At 33.1% G+C, this 21118-nt stretch overlaps 1 protein-coding gene across 28 annotated transcripts in view; it reads left to right on the top strand.

Annotated features, from left to right (window-relative positions):
- The window catches only part of CLASP2 (cytoplasmic linker associated protein 2), a 228227-nt gene that overhangs the window by 105000 nt on the left and 102109 nt on the right, over positions 1-21118 (top strand). For all 28 annotated transcript variants that reach the window (XM_081283484.1, XM_081283485.1, XM_081283481.1 and 25 more), the window contains 7 exons: positions 4075-4167; positions 7205-7350; positions 9695-9830; positions 14380-14450; positions 17308-17367; positions 18403-18480; positions 19282-19449. In XM_081283484.1, coding sequence (XP_081139610.1) covers positions 4075-4167; positions 7205-7350; positions 9695-9830; positions 14380-14450; positions 17308-17367; positions 18403-18480; positions 19282-19449 — 752 coding nt within the window. The remainder of the gene's footprint in view (positions 1-4074; positions 4168-7204; positions 7351-9694; positions 9831-14379; positions 14451-17307; positions 17368-18402; positions 18481-19281; positions 19450-21118) is intronic.

Here is a 21118-nt window from a genome sequence, read left to right on the forward strand (position 1 = left end):
ATGTCTAACTTAAAGTTCACATTCTTGAATTAATTTAATTGTTTAATATTCCCTTTTATTGAAATAGAATGAAAGTAAGAAAACCAAAGTTACTCATGGAACCAAAAAGGAAAAGAAAAAGTTAAGAGAAATGATTATATAAGAATGAAAATGCTTCAAAAAGAAATACTCATAGTGACAAAATTAGTGATTTTTTTTTTTTTAATGCTGACAAGATTTGAGCCCAGAAAATGTTGGAGATTTGTTGACTAAAAACTTTGAAATATGTTCACATAGAAGTTACTGAAGTAGAGTGGACATACTTATTATAATTGAGAGTATTATTTCCATTTTTTTAAGATACAAAAATATTATATTGTACATTACATTGGTATAGCCTTTTTATTCAAAAGTTTAAAAATATTTTTCCACAACTTAAAATTTGTGATTCTGTTTCATTCATTTGAATTGATAGATGATATATATGTTTATGAAACAGAAACTTGCTGTCTGTCATTGACCCTCAATGATCTTACCTTAATGAAAATTTGGTTTCTTTTCTTAAAACTCTTTAAAGTCTTTTTATTTTTCTTTACTCATGTGTCCTTAATAATTGATAACAAGTTAATTATGCTTGATTTCTTCATTGTCTCTTGGTGATTATTATTCCTACACCCATTTATATGAGGCTCATGTTCTTTGTCCAGCTTCCTTATAATTTGGACAACATTCCACTGTTTCCTAGATTTGAATCCCAGCTCTCCCACACTAGCTGTGTAACCTTGAACAGCTTTCTTAATCCTTTATATTTCAGTTTCCTCATCCTAAATTAGAAATTAATATTACATACTCTGGGGGTTGTTAGAGAGGATTAAATATTACAATGTAAATAGTGTATATGGTAAGCACGTTAGCTATTGCCATTATTATCATACTAAAGTTTGACACATTCTGATGACTTAATTTCCACTTGGATGACCCAGGAGTTTCTGGACCTTCTCTATACCTTCATCTTAGTTATCCACTTTATAGACGAATATTGGATTTTGATGTCACCTGAATGTTATTGCTATGTTTCCAGAGTCATTAATTAAAAACATTTCCCTAATGACTCTAATCTCCACACTCTTTCCAAATAAACTCTTGACAACTACTTCTCCATGGTATTGAGTATCTTTGGTCCATTGTCTTTTCTACTCACTCTCAATCATCTCTCACTTCTACTTTTCTTCTCATCTAAGATTTGATTCTGGAGTTTCTTGCAGTAAAGTTGCACATAATATATTGAAATCCCTTGCTTCTTAGATTTTTTTAAAATACCCATTTTGTAAAAGTACAACTCTGGATGATCCCCCACTTATATATTTTTTTTCTATGCTCATAGCCCAGAAACAGTGGTTTTGGAGAAAGCCACATGATTTCTAGTGAAATTCACATAAAGTGAGCCCATAATAATCTGATTTCCTGGCTATATTAAATTATTCCTCTGCTTTCCTTGGCTATTGGATGTGTTTCTGTGTCTTTAACCACTAATGGCTATCTAGCTCTCCTCTGTGTATGACTTTTGTCTCTTTCCTTACCTTTAAGTAGTAATTCCATATTTCTGCCTATTTCCTTACCTGCAGCAGAACTCCTGTTCTTTTGCTCCAGGACCAGAGAGTCCCTCCTTCTTTCTCCAAAGGCTAGTACCTCTACCTTTATTCCAAAATTTGTTATTTCCTACTTTTCTTAACACATTTGCACAATCACCAAGCCCATGCTCTTTCTCTTTTTTAAAACCTTCTTACTATTCATTAAACATGGGTGGGTTTCTTAATTTAAAAAAAAAAATCATCTGGAAGAGAAAAAAAAAAACAGTCTGGGCCAGGGTATATAGTTTGGTGGTGGAGTGTTCATCTAGCATGTGTGAGGCCCTGCCTTTGATCCTCACTGCCATGAAAGATTTATAGAAATCATATTGGATTCCATATCTTCCAGATATTGTTATTTTTGTTCATTTAATAAGTCTTTTCAGAAGAGTTGCCCATATGTGCTATTTTAAAATTTTATCCTCCATTGAAACCAATCTTGAGTAGTTCAATTATGGCACCAAAATTAAATTCTTTTTTTTTTATTGAAAATCAAATTCTTTTATTTACTGTCCCCCACCCCCATCTTCTAACAGCATTTAACATGGTTGACTGCATCCATGTTTTGTTGTAGTGAATGTGATACAATATTCTTCCTTTTTTTTCCCCTCCTCTAACTTTGTCCACTTCATCTTTTTCCTATGTAAACACAGCTTCTCTACTTGGCCATCGAGTATTGGAATTTCTTAAGAGTTACTTTTGAGCCTTCTCTTTTCACTCTCCATGTTCTTGCTGTGTTACTTCTTTGAAACCTATGACTTTGGTGCTCACATTTATGTAGATAACACCCAGGTTTTTATCTCCCAGCCAGGCATCTCTTGAGCACCAAAAACATTTATCCACTATGATTGAGATTGACATCTCATTTCATGGGTCTCAGAGGCATTGAAACTTCACCTGTCTGAAATTGGAATCATAATCTCCCCTCAAAACTTAAGTTGAAAATTTCAGTGTTCTTTATATGAAAACCATTACTCAGTCAACTAGAAAAATTAGAAATCTGGGAATCACCTACTACAAAAGATTCCTAACTTAGTGGTCTACAAACTTCTTTTTATTATATATTCCCCAAAGGAATGTTTAAAGAAAATTATGTAACCCCTTACTGAAGTAAAAATTTTTGTCTCTTTATTTTCCTGTTGAGAGAAGAGGAACTTTGCTTTGTATTCTAGAGCAGTACATTATAATAAGATTAGGGGTGGCAGAGGAAACTTTTTCTTTTTTTCTGGGAAAGAGCAGAGTCCTATTGTGAAGAGGAGGTGGGAGGCAGTAAAGAGCTAGCTCAGCAATTTCCAGGAATCCTAGTCTAACAGAATGTTATCCGGTCCCACATCTGTTTCTTCAACCTTATCTCATGCTTTTCTACCATTTGTGTGGTTTTTTTTTTTTCCTCTCTCTAAAAGGGAATTTAATTGTTGTTGAGAGTAAAAGATACAAGTAGAACTATTTGATGAAGAGACTCATATATTATTTACCAGGCTTTTTTTCTCTCTTCAAATCTCATTTCTGATTCCTCTACATTGCCTTCCTTCATGGTCAGCAACATGGCTACAACTGTTCTAGCCTCACACCTTTGCTACTTGCCATTTTCCAGTTGTTCCAGTAAAACTTGTAGAATTCATTCTGACTAAGGGGGTATAAATCACATGCCCACCTCTGAACCTTAACTAGTACAAGGATTCTATGGCTTGACTTAGGAATGGCTCAGTGGCTCTTCTACTAGTCCTTTTTCCACTCTTTACTCCTGTACTATGGTCTTCTTTCAGTTTCTTTCTTTCTGCTGAAGAACCTTTGTGCATGCTATTCACTCTTTGCAAGTGTTGTTTACTCATCCTTTAACTCTCACTCAGCTCAAGTTTGACTTTACTAGGTCAGGAAAAAACTATGTAGATTTTCATGGCATTGTGGTGCCTATTATTTGTTATTTCATATTTATGTTATTTGATTAATATTTAAATCTCCCTGACTATAGATTTTAAGGCCCATAAGGCAAAGACATGAAACATTTTGTTTGTTTTTACTCATCAGAGTTTTCCTAGTGCTTAGCTTAATATGTTCCTGTTATGTGAATATTTGTCATATGAATGAGATCATAGTGAATATATAGTTACTTGTTAGTCACTTGGTTTCAGTGGGAAAAAAACATGTAGCTATATTAGCTAGTCTGTCACAACAGAGAATAGCAAAACTAACTCAAAACATGTCTTTCAACAATGTTATTTAATAGTATATGAGTGTAATTTTTGCATTTATCTTAATTCTTGTACATTTGCATCTTGTTTTTAAATTACAAAGCATTTTAAGAGTATATTTGAAGTTATTCATGAGGTGAGAAATTGCAAGAGTTAACAAGGAAGAAAAACAAAACATCTTAATTATATGAAAAAAACACTTTAAATATCAGGGCATAATTTTGATATTGTTCGTGGTAAGAAATATTGTTAAAATTCTGAATCTTTTCTTTAAGATCTATTCTAGTCGAGAACTTGAAGAAACATTAAATAAAATTAGGGAAATTTTGTCAGATGACAAACATGACTGGGATCAACGTGCCAATGCAGTAAGTTTTTTCTTTTCTTATCCTCTTCCTTTCCAGTGTTCTTTTAAAAACATAGACATTCAGTAGTAATACTGTCTGGTACTTACTAATAAAATAGAGAAATATGTAACATTTCTTTCTGGAAATCATACTGAAGTAACAGGCATTTTCTGATTTAGGGTCACTTTAAAAAAAAATATATATATATATATATATATATATATATATTTTTAGTTGTAGTTGTTTATTTTTATGTGGTGCTGAGGATCGAACCCAGTGTTTCACATGTGCTAGGCAAGCGTTCTACCACTGAGTCACAACCCCAGCTCCTAGGATCACTTTTTATTCTGTTTTTTGTTGACCAGATGGTGCCTGCCTGGCCCTTCAGGTAGCCTTTCCCCTTGTGCAGTTTATTGACTAACCAGGAAAGTATGCTGAAGGAGGCTGTTGGTTCATAGAAGTTACATAGTTGCTTTTGAGTACCATCCTTGAATCATATAAGATTGGCCAGTAGAGCAGTTCACTTTTCTTGCATGCTCAGAATTTTTAAAGTATTGACAAAATATCACAATAGTATATCCATTTATCTGACTTTTTTTCTTCCTTTAATCATGACTGTGATAAATATTTCTCACTATTTTTTCAAAAGGTTGGATATCCTTGAGTTAAGAATAATTTATTTACCCTTAGAGTTCCTTGAGGACAATATATGCTAAAGTTTTAAATAATTTTTGCATTGACAACAGACTATATATATTTTACTTTAAGTTATGTGAATTTGTCAAGTTTATATGAACAAATTACACATAATGAGTAGCTCAGAGTCCTCAGAAGACAGAGAAGCTGTTCCATTTCAAGACTTCTGTTCTCAGAGCTCTGAGTCTATAAATGGTCATGAAAATCTACATTTCTTGATGAATTAAAGTGGGGCTTTTTGACAAATAATGACTTTTATGACACCTTGAACACAAGATGTTTTTTCATCTCTTTTGTTAGCAAGTCTGAATATTTTAAATGTTTGAGAGAAAATGTTGCTCCCAATTTGTTAAATATGGTTCAAATTTTTTCTTCAGTTCCAAGTCAAATACAAAAAGATCTTTTTTGTAGGTGATCTGAAGAGAAACATGACATTAAATATTGTTAGCATAAAACATAAATTTTGTGCTTGAGTTTTTTGTTTTACTTTGTAAGTACCCACTTAGAAATAACAGACTTTTAGTTACTTTTTTAAAAAATATTAAGATTTTCTATATATTATTTCAACCTATATGACAAAATAACTGGTCCTGCCTTTTATGAAAACAAATGAGATCATACAAAATACATTACTTAATAATTTGCTTTCCTTCCATGAACAAAGTATCCACATTCAGTCTGACGGGTTTAGAAGTCAGGCATGTAATAGCTATTCAGCTATTTATTGAATGCAGATCATTGTGTACATCTGTTCCTTAGTTTAATATATGTACATGTAATTTATTAAATCATTTCCCATTTGATAGCTCTTTGGTTTGTTTAAATTTTCTTTCATTTTAACAATGTTGCGATAAATGTCCTTGCACATATTAGCAACAATAGTGTTTTATAGGTTAGATTTTAATGTGGGTTTTTGGATAAAGAATAAATGTAATTTTATTTTAATAGATGCTACCAAAATATTTTGAATAAAAGTTTTAGTCATTCATAATCTTACTTGAATTTTTTGAGAGTGTTTGTCTACTTTCAGATACTGGATGCTATCAAGTTTTTAAAATTCTTGCCCCTGAAAAAGGAAAATAATGTGTCTTTTAATTGGATTTGCCTACTACTAGTAGTAAGGTTGAACACATATTCCTATATTTATCCAACGTAATTTTGGATTGCCTTTATCTTACTATTATTTGTCATGTATCCTTGCATGTTGCAGGTATTTTTTTCCTAACATATTGTGATTTTTTAAAAACCTTTTTTTAGTTAATCTTATTTAGATGACTTCTGGAAATTTTGTTCTGTTTATAAAAATTTTTTCTTTGTTGTATTCTCCAAATTTATATAAACTATTATTTCAATTTTTAAAAATATCCATAGCTATGGTTTTATATTTACATCTTTAGTCCATGTTATTTTTTCCATTTTATTTAATTTTAAAGTTATATTTTAAAATTTAAAAAACATCTGAGTTAAATGTAAGATTGTGTATAATAGTAGTCATAATTTAGCTTCTGAATATTTGTGAGCATTGCGTGCACTTGTGTCTATTTCTCTCCATTGATTTGTTTATTATTTATGTCTAGTGTTCATGTAGAAAACATTTTACAATCATATGCTAAAATTTAAAACTAAAGTTATGTAAATAGCAAGAGCCGTTTGCTTTTGCTTACAAAGCTTGATAATGTTAACATGTGGACATGATGATGACTGATGGTTAGTCATTTTGATTTTGTACTTTTGCTTATTGATGAAGAGTTTTCAAACTTGACCCTTTTATAAATAGGCTTCGTTAGTAGAGAGTGCTAATGATCATACAACATTGGGAATGTTCTTAATGCTACCGGATCATGTACTTTAAAATGATTAATATTATTTCAATTTTTACTGTAATAAAAAAAGACTGCCTCAAAACTTTAAAAGTTCATATATATATATATATATATATATATATATATATATATATATATATATATATATATATATATATATATATCTACTAAACATATGACTAAATCTATCACATTGTTTTCCAGAAAGCTTTTTATCTGTTTGTATGTTTATTTTCAAAATGACATTTAAGGGCTGGGGATATTAATCAGGGGTAGAGTACTTGTCTAGCATGCTTAATGCCTTGGGTTCCATTCCTAGTCACAGAAAGAGAGAGAGAAAGGACATTTAATTCATCCAAAATAGAGTTTATATTTTATATAAAATATAGTGTGAATATGGTTACGTAAATACAATGAAACATGTGCCTCATTTTTTAAACAATTGTTTGAATATTGTAATTTAGGTAACAAATGTTCCTTTTTATTTTCTTTAGCACTGCCACCTTTAATACTGGTAACAAAAATTCTCTTTATTTTAGCTTAAGAAAATTCGATCACTCCTTGTTGCTGGAGCTGCACAGTATGATTGCTTTTTCCAACATTTACGCTTGTTGGATGGAGCTCTTAAACTATCAGCTAAGGATCTTAGATCCCAGGTTGTTAGAGAAGCTTGCATTACTGTAGCGTAAGTATCTTCCTTTTGTGATATTATTATTTTTTTTGTGTGATATTATTTTTTAGTGAATAGATTTAGTCCTTATTGATTCTGTACTAAGTAACAGAATAACTCAAAAAAGTATGTATGATTCAAAATAACTTTTTATACCAACATTAAAATGTGTTTATAGAATGAATTGGACACAACTGTCCTATGTTCATATATGAATACACAACCAGTGAAACTCCACATCATGTACAACCACAAGAGTAAGATCCTAGGGGTTGGGGCTGTGGCTCAGTAGCAGAGTGCTTGCCTAGTACATGTGAGGCACTGGGTTCGATCCTCAGCACCACATATAAATAAATAAAATAAAGGTATTGTGTCCATCTACAACTAAAAATTTTTTTTTAAAAAAAAAGAATAGAATCCTAGTTAGAATAAGTTATAATCCATGTATGTATAATGTGTGAAGATATACTCTTTGTCATGAATATATAAAAAGAACAAGTAAAAATTTTAAAAAAAATTTTTAAATGTGTTTATATATTATCTGAAGCCTACTGGTTGATTTTTGGATCAACGCTACTAGTAGAAGAAAATTAATTGGTCTGGAAACAAACTATGTTCACTTTTCTCATTACTAATTTATTAAGTACTCTGTGATATTTTAGCAAATTGTCCTGTAATTGTAACATATACCACTAAGTTATCCAACTCTATGTTTTCTATGATCTTTCACAATACAATAAGGATGGTGGAACACATAAATCTCATTTATTACTACTATTGTTGAGTATGTTGTTTGAGCATTCCTCTGAAGATGGGAAACACAAAGATGCCTGTTAACAATATTTCTAATTAGCAGTGTGTCTGATGTTCTAAATTAAAGCTGAAAAGTGGGAAAGGGATAAAATTATGATTATGAGAAAGTAAAACTACCATAATTAATTGATGACATAATTACCCATGTGGAAAACCACAAGGGAATCATCAGATGATTTATCATAATTAAGGGACTTTAGCAAGGTGTAGATACAAGTCAGTATACTTATATACTAAAATGATCAAATATCTCTAGCAAAACAAAACAGGAAAAAATCCATAGGATATAAACTTGGAAACTATACCTAAAACAAAACTAGAAAACTGGACAAAATATGTAAAATAACTGTTATCAGATAATGCAAAGATGAGAGTTGACCTGGGGTTCCTGAAAGGTACAAATTGAGCAGTTTGATGAGAGCATTTTTGACTCAGAAGCACTTTATAGACCATAGAAAGGCAGGGGGAGCCTAACAACTTTCATTGAGTTGAGGAAAGAGTTTCTTTGAGCTTCAGGAGACTAGGGTGGCCAAAATTTATGTGTAGAAGAATACTGGAGAAAAGAGAGACAAAGAAAAAGATCGTAGAAATCTATATAATCCCAAATCTAGCTGAATACCAGTCTCTATGCATAAAAGACGTAACTTTCTGAGGAGAGAAAGAAATCCTATCTGGGAGATGAAAGGTAAACAACAATTCCCACAGCTCATATGGGGTGGAAAAGGTTCCAGATCTGACCATTCAGAATGGAGAAACATTATCAAATGCCCAGGGCACTTAGTAGAGACTCTGGAAAGACCATCATATAGGAAGAGTACTATACCAGCTCCGAAATAGAAGGCTATCCTAGACCCTACCTAATCAAACTAATTACCAAGTATTTTACCTGCCTACTGAAGCAGAACTCAAGACAACATCCAGACACTGGCAGAAACCCTCTACCTTTTTTTTTTTTTTTTTAAATAACTTTATTTTATTTGTTCTTTCTTTTATGAGGTGCTGAGGATCGGACCCAAGGCCTCACACGTGCTAGGCAAGCTCTCTACCACTGAGCCACAATCCCTGAAACCCTCTGCTTTTTATTTGAAATTCATTTTTGCCTGTGAGTTGAGACACTGGAAAATAAATTTTATTACTGAAAAGGTCTGAGTTTGAGTTCCTTTTTGAATCACAAACTCGAAGTTTTGGAGCTATCCTCTGTCTCAACTATGTATTTTGAACAAGAAAATGTATTGAAATTGATCAATACAACAACATTGTCAGACACAAAAAAAATGTGGTGTCATTAATAGAAATGCAGAATGTCTTGAGGGACACTGATTTGATTAGGATTTTGAACTCATTTGTTAAATATGTTAACATTTGGTTTGTCATTAGGCATCAAAATGAAAATGTCTAACAAAGATGAAAAGTCAGGGCTATCAGAGCTGGTTATTTTACTTGATGTTTACTTCAAGTTAATTCAGTAAAAGAATTTTAAAATTATATGGTCCTATCTTTCCTTAATATTAAGCTACTAAAATAATTTTTTTTTTTTGCCTTTTAGCCATCTTTCAACAGTTTTGGGCAACAAGTTTGATCATGGGGCTGAAGCCATTGTACCTACCCTTTTTAATCTTGTCCCCAATAGCGCAAAAGTCATGGCAACTTCTGGATGTGCAGCAATCAGATTCATCATTCGGGTAAGTTCCATCTCCCTCCTTGTCCCAGAGTTCAGTATACTTAAATGAGTAATTAGAGTCTTTTTTTTTTTTAACCCCAAAGGAGGAAAATCAGTTTTGAATTATTTCTGATAGTAAAAACAATACGTTATCGTTATAGTCAATAGAAAGCATGTAAGTAATACAGAAGATTGTAAAGTAAGCATGCCTAAATATGGATATATGAATATAATGCTATATATGCTTGTACATATTTGTGCGTATATGTGTGTAAAATCACAAATGTTACAGGCAGCAAATTCTTCATATTTTCATCATGCATATCTTGAGATGCCCAAAGAAACAGAGTTAAAAAAAATAAATCTTGGGCTTGGATTGCTCAGTGGTAGAGTGCTTGCCTAGCATATGTGAGTCTGAGTCCAATCCTCAGCACCACGTAAAAATAAATAAATAAAATATTTGTCTTCAATTAAATATGTATGTGTGTGTGTTTGTGTGTGCGTATGAAGAGAGAAATAAAATAAATAAATCTCTCCCCTTTAATTCTACTGTTGTATAACCGAACACTATAGCCGTTTAATGTGTGTACTTTACCAACTTATATTCTATACCAATACAAACATATTTTTCCACACACAAAAAAATGAAAATTACATATACATATTGGGTATGTGCATATTTTCTCTCATTTACATCAGTTTCTCCCTTAACCATTTAATTACACTCAACAAATACAGTTTCATTTTTAACAATTGCAAATTAACTGTAGATTTTTTTACTGCTTCTATTCTTTTTTTTTTGAAATATTTATTTTTTTTGCAGTTGTACACAATAACTTTTGTTTATTTATTTATTTATTTATTTTTATGTGGTGCTGAGGATCAAACCCAGGACCTTGCATATGCAAGGCGAGCGCTCTACCACTGAGCCATAACCCCAGCCCCAGCTGCTTCTATTCTTGACCAGTGTTTATTGATAAACTCCTACTTTTCATTTTTAATTGCTTCTGGATCACACTTGTTTGGCTTTAGTGTTTTCTCAATTCTCACATATATTGTTATATTTGCATATTTAAAAATGACTTTATTTTTTAAATATATTTTAGTTGTCAATGAACTTTATTATATGCAGTGCTGAAAATCAAACCCAGTGCTTCACACATGCTAGGCAAGTGCTTTACCACTGAGCCACAACCCCAGCCCTAAAAATGACTTTATTATTTTCCCTTTACAAAGTACTAAAAATTTGACTATTGAACTTTAAGGTTTACTTTTCTCATCTCTCAGAATTATTTTCGAAATTTCTTTTCTTTATTGTTGTCTCTAAAAAGTGAGATATTATTTGTTTCTGTTGGATTTTGGCAGTATAGGGATTGAATCCAGGGTGCTCTACCACTGAGCTACTTCCTAATCCATTGTTTTTTTTAAGATGGCGTCTAACTTGTGGTCCTCCTGCCTCAGCTTCACGGGTGCCTATGATTACAAGCGTGAGCCACAATGCCTGGCTATTTGATTCTTTTATAGCAAAACAACAATAAGAAAACAGCATTTAGGAAGCCTTATGCAATATTTTTTTTAATGTGAGTTTCTCCACAATCGGTCTGATTAATTGTCTTTCAGTAGTACTGATCTTATATAGTGTTACCTCTGACTGAAATGAATTTTCCTTGAATTTGTATTAATTTTCATGGATCATTTCTTTACTTGGGTTTTCTTATTTGCCCAGGGTTTTCCTTTTTCTTCTTATACAAATTCTGAAATCCCCAATATCATTTATCATTTCTTGAATAATTTTTATCTCTTTGTCTAACAGTTATGAGTGTTCTCAGGAAAAATTATTTAAATTCTTTTTGGCACTACCCATTTTGCCATTATCAGGCTTTATACTTTGCTTTCAATTGCTCATTTTACTTAAAAATTTCTCATGTAATTAATAATCTATTATCTTTACAAAAATATAAATCAAGTGGTTTTTTTAAAAAATGTTATCTTCTGTTCTCTATGCTTCATTTTTTTCCTCAGAGAACTCCATCATTAGATTATTCTTCATGCTTTGTAATTCTTTTAATTTTAAGAGACTTTTTTTTTCACTTGTCAGCTTGTATTAGTAAAGCCAAGTGTAAGTTATTCTGACTTGGTATTTTGTCAAATACTTCATCTGTATTATGAAGGTCACTTTTCATTTTCCTTTTGTACAGTTCCCCCTAAAGATGGCGTCACAATACTTAGGCTAATCTCTCAACATCTTCACCACTATAATGGGTATGGGTAATCTAGCAGTCAGGATTTTGGGGGTTAAGAAAGAGGAGAGTGGTGGTAGGGGAGACCTCCTATATAGTATGATAAGGGTAGAGAGTCTTCATGGGATTTATCCTTTGTTTTTTTTTTTGTTTTTTTTTTTTTAAAGAGAGAGTGAGAGAGAGAGAGAGAGAGAGAATTTTAATATTTATTTTTCAGTTCTCGGCGGACACAACATCTTTGTTGGTATGTGGTGCTGAGGATCGAACCCGGGCCACATGCATGCCAGGCGAGCGCGCTACCGCTTGAGCCACATCCCCAGCCCCAAGGGATTTATCCTTTGTAATAACGTTCAGGGAACGGATTCTTCTGGATGCTATAGGGAGCGTGTCCACAAAGTGTTTTCATGATGAATGTTAACAGTTGAATAACAGTTTAGCATATTCTCTGGCATTAATATAATCTTGTACAGCTTTAGATCTATAGATATTTCCTTCTTCAGTGCTAAAACTTTTTTTTCCTTTTATTTTGCTTCAGTTAGCTATTATAGACACTTATGTGCCATGCTTATTTTCCTTTAATGAAAGACTTGTTTCTCCAATGCTGGCAGCCTCCATCTTCCAGCCTCCTCAAGGATTGCTTCAGCTTCAGAGAGCTGCCTTTCCTGATATCTTGCCTCTTCTTTTCTTTTTTTTAATATTTATTTTTTTAGTTGTAGTTGGACACAGTACCTTTATTTTATTTATTTTTGTGTGGTGCTGAGGATTGAACCAAGGGCTTTGCATGTGCTAGGCAAGTGCTCTACCACTGAGCCACAACCCCAGCCCATCTTGCCTTTTTCTATTATGACTTTCATTCAGTAAATGGATGATGTGGAATTGTAAAGGCTTAACTTTCTTTTACCAATTTAAGACTATTTGAAGGACTGTCATAGCTGCAGAACTCCCCGATGACTTTGAACAAAGATATCCTGGGTCTTATCACAATTCAGTTTGGAGGGGGGAGGATTGGTACTGGTGATAAGACCCAGGGTGCTCTACCATTGAGCTACACCCCTTACCCATTTTTGTTTCCTTCTCTCTTGCACCTATAGTGATACCAAGGCATGTCTGTCTTTTTTTTTTTTTTTTTTTTTTTGTCAGGAGGGTTCTGGGGTTGAACTCAGAGGGCACTCGGCCACTGAGCCACATCCCCATCCCTATTTTGTATTTTATTTAGAGACAGGGTCTCATTTAGTTGCTTAGTTGCCTCACTTTTGCTGAGGTAGTCTTTGAACTCATGATCCTCCTGCCTTACTCTCCTGAGCCACAGGGATTACAGGCATGTGCCACTGTACCTGGCTCCCAAGGGCACATTTTAATATATATTGTACATGCTAAACTCTTTATCTCAGAGTTTGCTTCCTAGGTGACCCAGCCATTAGTTCAGAAGAAAAATAGGAGATTTATAACATCAAATACATATATTTAGGTTACTGTTTTATCCTATCTTTACTATTAATTTTATAGTGTTTGCTTCACTAAAGAAGAGCATAAGAATTACTAATAGAAGTTAGTAGATTATATCTATTGAACTTTTACTTGAATTATAAAACAGCTGGTTTAGCCAGAATGAAACTTCTATTAAAATTATCATTTCAATAGTTAGGAATACAGATTTACTGTAACTACCTGCTTTGATGATGTGTCAGTATAATTTTTTTTTTAAATTTTTTTTAGTTGTAGATGGGCACATACCTTTATTTTATTTAATTTTTTTATGTAGTGCGGAGGATCGAACCCAGGGCCTCATACATGCCAGGCAAGCGCTCTACCACTGAGCCACAACCCAGCCCATAATTATAATTTTTTCCAACAGTAGCCATGTTACTTCAGAATGTGATAGTTCATGCCCAGTCCTTCTTTGTGTTACCTCTGCCATGAATTATACTATCCTAACAGTTCTTCACAGTTGTGTTTGTTATATCTTACTGTATTCACAGCTGTCCTTTTGAAACTGAATCATCATAATTTTTACTTTGCTCTGGAAAACTTTTCTTAATTTCTTTCAAAATCTATCATTTATCTTATAATGTAACTAAGTTACTTTGAAGAAAGAACTAGGGCTGGGGATGTGGCTCAAGCGGTAGCGCGCTCGCCTGGCATGCGTGCGGCCCGGGTTCGATTCTCAGCACCACATACAAACAAAGATGTTGTGTCCGCCGAAAAAACTAAAAAATATTTAAAAATTCTCTCTCTCTCTCTCTCTCTCTCTCTCTTTTTAAAAAAGAAAGAAAGAAAGAACTACATGGAGTGCACAGTATTTTTCATCCTTTTCTAATATATCTTTTTCAGCATACTCATGTACCCAGACTTATCCCTTTAATAACAAGCAATTGCACATCAAAATCAGTTCCTGTAAGGAGGTAAGTTTTTTTTTAAATTAATTAATTTATTCTAATTGTTATACGTGACAGCAGAATGCATTTCAGTTCATAGTACACAAATGGGGCACAATTTTTCATATCTCTGGTTGTACACAAAGTAGAGTCACAACATTCATGTCTTCATAAATGTACCTAGGGTAATGATGTCCATCTTATTCTACCATCTTTCTTACCCCTGTCCCCCTCCCTTCCAAGAGGTAAGTTTTGAAAAAAGAAAAAAAAATATTTTTTTGTTTTAACTTTAACATTGTGTAATGTTTAATTTTTGGTTTGGAGTAAAAGTTGATTATCATTAATTTCTTAAAATTGTCTTCCAAAAAATCTAAAATAAAACCTTACATATCTCATGTGAAGGAATACAGATGAAGCAGTTATTATAATCACTTACATTTCTCAGTTTTATCATATTAAGCTTTGATTTCTCTGGGCTGCTGTTTGCATTGTGTTTCAGAGTCTAGAATCAGGAGTAGGCTAGAATTCTGCGAGTGTCACCAACTACCTCAGAGTCTGTGTGTGTTAACAGGGCTAATGATGTGAACTACATAGAATGTGAGGATGAAATGAAACACATATTAGTATAACCTAACCTAGTGGTTGAAACAGAGTAAATACCCTAACCAGTTCTGCCTGTCCCTCTTTTTCTCTTTATATGACATCTACTGTTTTTTATATCACCATCAGTAATAAAGAAAGGAAAAAACTTGTGCATTTTTATTTAAATAGTTTGAATGTTAGACAAAAACTGATTAAGACATTATTATTTCCTTTGAGTGGCTCAGAGTTTTGCTCACAGTTGTTTAATTACCTGACATGTCAGGAATTAGTTCATAGGTCCAGTCTGCTAATAGCCTGTCTTAGTAATATCTACAAACAAAATGTTTTTTACATTTTACAAGGTAGTTTTAAAAAGAGTAAGGAAGAAGAATATGACAGAGACTCTATATGATCCATAAAGCTTAAAATATTTACTGTCTGACCCTTTTCAGGAAAGATTACTAATCTGTCTTATATTGAGGAGAATGATAGTTAGAGAAATAGGAATGTAACAGAGAAGAGGGAATGAAAATTGCCTTGAAAAAGCCAGGTGCAATGGCACATGCCTGTAATCCCAGTGACTTAGGAGAATCTTGAGTTCAAAGCCAGCCTCAGCAACGGCAAGGTGCTTAGCAACTCAGTGAAACTCTGTCTCTAAATAAAATACAAAATAGGGCTGGGGATGTGGCAGTGGTCAAGTGCCTCTGAGTTCAATATATGGTACCCAAAAAAAAGAATTGCCTTGAAAATGGAGAATGATCCATTAATTAGGGGAAGTTATTAACTAGGGTGCACTAAGCAGATATGTAAAGTTATGCCACATGCTGCAGAAGTATCAGGCCATTGAAGCCAGAACCCATGATAAACAGGAGGTCTCAGTATAAATGAGACTATTTGGGGAGCAAGGTGGAGAGTAGGTTAAAGTGACAATGTGGAGGGCTTTGTATGTCGTGAAGAGGAATTTTGACATTGCTATTTGGATAGTAGGAGTGATTGGCAACTATAGATTTTTGGTGAAGAAGTAATTTCATCCAGGCTAATTTTTATTCCAGCTATTAACAGTGATTGAAAGGGAATAATGAGAAGCTTTAGTTTAAATAGGAGTTGTTATGTAAAAGGAAGGCAGGGTCTGAACATTACCTATATTGACAATAATTGAAGATTTTATTTACTAGATTCAAAATATCTTTCATGTGTGGAAATGACACTTGATAGTAGAATATGGATGAAAGAGATGGTGTCTTTAGACTGTGAGCTCTGGAGTCAGAATGCTGGAGTTTAAGTCCTAGATTTATCACTTTTGGCAAGTTAATTTAACCTCCTAGTTTCTTATTTCCTAATCTGTATGATATGGGACAAAAGAGTGGATTTTGTTTTTCCTTTTTTGTGGTGCTGAGAATTGAACCCAGGGCCTTGCATATGCTAGTCAAGCACTCTACTACTGAGCTACACCCCCAACCCCAAAAAGAGTAGATTCAAGAAATAAAAGTTAGTTTATTCTTTTGTATGTAGTATCTGAGTTGACACTTATTGCTTATGTGATGTCTATAAGTTTATTATTAAAACTTTTAATAGCTGAGGCAAAGAACTAATGCTGGAGGTATAGGACTAAGATGTGAAAATTGTATCTGGTTATAGATGTGGGAATTATATCTGGCAGACTGAGTATGTGGATGATGTTATCGAGTAAATAAACTATAAAAGAGAACATTGACACCAACCAGATGAGTACCTGTTTAAGGGTAGGGAAAGAAAAAGTGTTTGTAAAGGAAGGAAAATAACATGAGAACAGTGCCATTAGAAAAAGCCAAGAAAAAAGAGCCAAGATTGAAAGTTGAAGGTGGAAATTGGAGGGCTTAGAAGAAAATAAACAAACTTGGTTTAAAATAATGTACATATGTATTTAAGGAAATAATGTAGAAATGAAAGATCTAGATTGTCATGACTTTCTTGGTCATTGTGGTATATGCATATATATATATATGCTTATATATATGTATGTGTGTGTATATATATATCTTCAATGTCTAGTGCATAGTAAGATATATAAGAAATGTTTTAAAATGAAAACTGTTAAATTTTACATTAAACAAACATTTTTAAGGTAAAATTATGAGGGAATTCTAAGTACTTTTCAATGATTTATTGTAAGAATAGTTGGATTCTTAAAATCAGATATTCCATAGTTAAGCCATACAAAACATATGCTTAAATTCAGGGGACAAAGTACAGTATTAAAAAGAAAGTATGAATATGTTTCTTAATACAACATTTAGTTAAAATTTAACTTTTTATTTTTCAGGCGTTCATTTGAATTTTTAGATTTGTTGTTACAAGAGTGGCAGACTCATTCATTGGAAAGGTATGCCTTGTCTCTCCCTCCTTCTTCTCTTCTTCTCCCCGTTGTCACCAGTTCTTTAGAACCTGTTAGTATCAGTTTTCTGTTATTTCTCATTTTTCCTTAAAGATTATTTGTACAGGTTTTCCTTTAAAACTGTGCTGTTGTGCTCTTACTCATTGCAGCTATAATAATATGATTTTCTCTGTGGAGTGGGTGGGGGTCCCTTAAGAAGGATGGTTATATAAGATACTTCAAGTTAAGTTAGGCAAAAAATTTAAAATCATGTGAGATAGATTTCCTGAGCTGCAATTAATCACATAGTGAATAATTTAATATAGAGGGAAGGAAGGAGCTTCCTTTGGTCACTGGGTAGTTTTTCATTAATGCACATTAATTATACAGAATAAGGAGTTCTGTTGTGGCATATTCATACATGTATATAGCATATTTTGATCATCAGACACTGGCCATTTGCATGGCTATATTTCTTATTCTCAAGTTTGACACTTCAGTGATAATTTCCATTTACATTGAGTGCATTGCTGATTTTCTATTTTCATGGAAGTCCTTAAATCTCTTCACATCTTGTTTTTTAGAAATAGTATTTGTTGTTGATGACATGAAATAATTCCAAGTTTTTTTTTAAGTTTTGTGGCCGCTACTATTTGATATGATCAGATCAAAATTGATCATAGTCTTAGCAAATCATTTTCTACAATGATGGGTTAATGAAGAGCCACACAAGAGGTTTTTTCCCCCTCAAATTCATTAAAAAATTTTAAAATTTAGGCATCATACATTTATACATGATCTGGATTCCATAAAAATAATTGCTATCAGATTATATTGTCTCCATTGTCAGAAGGAAACCATATGTGAATGAAATACCTTGAGATTATTAGAATATCATTGCAATCTTAGATTTATTATTGTATGCTAATTAATCTTTTCACCTCTTCTGCCCCTTTGTGATGGATATGTAACATGTGAGAGAGTATCATTTATGCTAAAATGCACAGCTTTCTACATGAATCTGAAGATTTATTTATTTCATAGACATGCAGCTGTCTTAGTTGAAACTATTAAGAAGGGAATTCATGATGCTGATGCTGAGGCCAGGGTGGAGGCAAGAAAGTAAGTCTGTAGTCTATTTTGTGACACTTTAAACATGCTTTGAACATTTTTGAAAGGCATTGTATTAAGAGAATTAAAATATCAGATGTGTCCCAACTATTCTGATTCACTAGCATGTCAATAAAATTGAGATTGATTTTATCCATTAAATCTGTACTAGAGGTACTGGAATCGTGGCTCAGTGGTAGAGTGCTTGCCTAGCACGTATAAGGCACTGGGTTCAGTCCTTAGCACCACATAAAAATAAATGAAGGTATTGTGTCCACTTACAACTAAAAAAATATATATATTTTTAGAAATCTGTACTAGATACTTAATATCCTGTTTGAAATATTCATTTGTGTAATGATCAGTATTCTTATTCCATCATAATCTGTTTACTTTTATTATGAATAAAAGAAACTATTATTTATGAGTATATATCATTTATTGAGTATATATTGTGTATCCAGTATTGTGTGAGATGCTTGGCCTATGTTTCTTTGTAATCTTTAAAATGATCCAGTAAAGGTGATATTACCTCCTTAAGCCAACCAAAATCTGCAAATTTGAAATTTACCCAAGGCCCAATTAACCCATAAATGACATTGCCAGGTTTTGAACTGAAATCTGTTTTGTCAAGATCTTACAGTATTTCCTCAGTAACTTGTTTAATTTAGCATATATTCACCTTGACACATAGTAAATGTGTTAAAAAACTGAGTTCATCTTCATCTTTGAATGTGCACATTTTATTGTTAAAGCCTAATCATGTAAAACTATTAATGTGCTTTTTTTCCCCCCTTCTTCTTTTATTTACAGGACATACATGGGCCTCAGAAACCACTTTCCTGGTGAAGCAGAAACATTATATAATTCCCTTGAGCCATCTTATCAGAAAAGTCTTCAAACTTATTTAAAGAGTTCTGGCAGTGTAGCATCTCTTCCACAATCAGACCGGTCCTCATCTAGCTCACAAGAAAGTCTCAAGTAAGATCATGCAAGTGATAGTTAACTGATCTATTTTTCTCCCCAGTTCCCCAGCATTCTTTGAGATGAATGTTTGACTTTTGAATGGTTGGCTTTGTTTTCACCTAAAGCCTTTAAAATATGGTGACTCAAGCAACTTTTGGGGGGTATCTGTTGTCTCAAAGCTGTATTATATGCTAGATTAACTTCTTTACCCAGAGTTTAATGATACATATTTTATTTCTACATGTGAATAGTCTGTGAAAGTCTGGGAAGCACTTATTTAGATACTATAGAAATAATTCATACAGTAAATAGCCCATTTCTAGGACCTTATAGTGGAGTAATTGTAAGAGATTGAGAAGTCATCTTCAGAGTTTTTATACAAATCTGTGCAACTGGTAAAAACTCCACTGCTTTCCTTCTTAATCTTTTGCATATCTCAAGAATTCCAGAAATGCTTAAGGGGGCAAAATGATTTAGCATCTCTGTAACTCTCTTCTCATCAGAATGTTGGCTACTTCAATTTTTTTATTTTTAATTGACACTAGAGAATCAAACCCAGGGGCACTTTACCACTGAGTTACATCTCCAACCCTTTTTATTTTTTATTTTGAGACAGAGTGTCACTAAATTGCTTAAAACCTTGCTGAGTTGTTGAGGCTGGCTTCGTATTTGGCAACCCTCCTTTCTCAGCCTCCTGAGCTGCTGGGATTACTGACATGTGCAACCACACCTGGCCCTATGTATTTTTTATTTTGAGACAGGACCTCACTAAGTTGCTGAGACTGGCCTCAAACTTGGAATCCTCCTGCCTCAGCCTACTGAGTTGCTGGGATTACAGGGGTGCACCACTGCGCCCAGTTAGCTGCTTCAAATTCTTGCTGCTTTGGCAGTATTTTCTGTCTCTCTAGACCTCTGAGATTGCTAAAAATGTTTAAGCCTTTTCCTTACAGTGATCCTCTTTCCATCTTTATGGCCCTCTGTCTTGTGTCAAATTATTTGTATATTTCCCTAGGGAAGAGCAACTCACAGAATGTCAGTTTATCTTTCTGTAATTTGTTTCTATTTAGAGCCTTGATGCCCTACAAACATTGCTAGTTGCCTTGGCAACTCTGAAGCAAGATAGGGTTTAGGGTGAGGCACCAAATTTTAAGGAGGCATGAGTTGTGTGAATACTATACTAAAGTCTAGTTTTTTTATATATTAAGGGAAATGTTGAGATGATTAGAGATTTTTTTTTTTTAACGTTCTCTAATCACGTATGTCATTCTCAGTGGTAGGTCTTAGCTTTGTGTTTGACCTCCCACATAGTCCATTGAGGAGTGTGATAGCTGCATGGTAACTGCACGAATTGCTGATGGCCACAACCCTATGACTTAGGTGAGAGGTATGCCGGTATGTGCTAATAATAATACTCTTCTAAGTAAAATACCTCAGGATACAAGTGGTCGATAATGCTAATGTTGAGTCCTCTGTGGTGGACACCATGATGTGCACTGAAGACCAAAGTGAATAAAAGCAATCTCTCTGTAGAGTTTATGCTTTATTCATCACCAATTATTTTAGTGTTGATTTATAACTAATTGAGATACCATTGATATTTGATGACATGTTTGAGTGATTTTTTTAAAAGGAAGTTTAAATTTCTTTTTTTTAATATTTATTTTTTAGTTGTAATTGTCAATAC

The sequence above is a fragment of the Spermophilus citellus genome, assembly GCF_964194105.1.
Source record: "Spermophilus citellus genome assembly, chromosome: 3".
Taxonomy (NCBI): domain Eukaryota; kingdom Metazoa; phylum Chordata; class Mammalia; order Rodentia; family Sciuridae; genus Spermophilus; species Spermophilus citellus.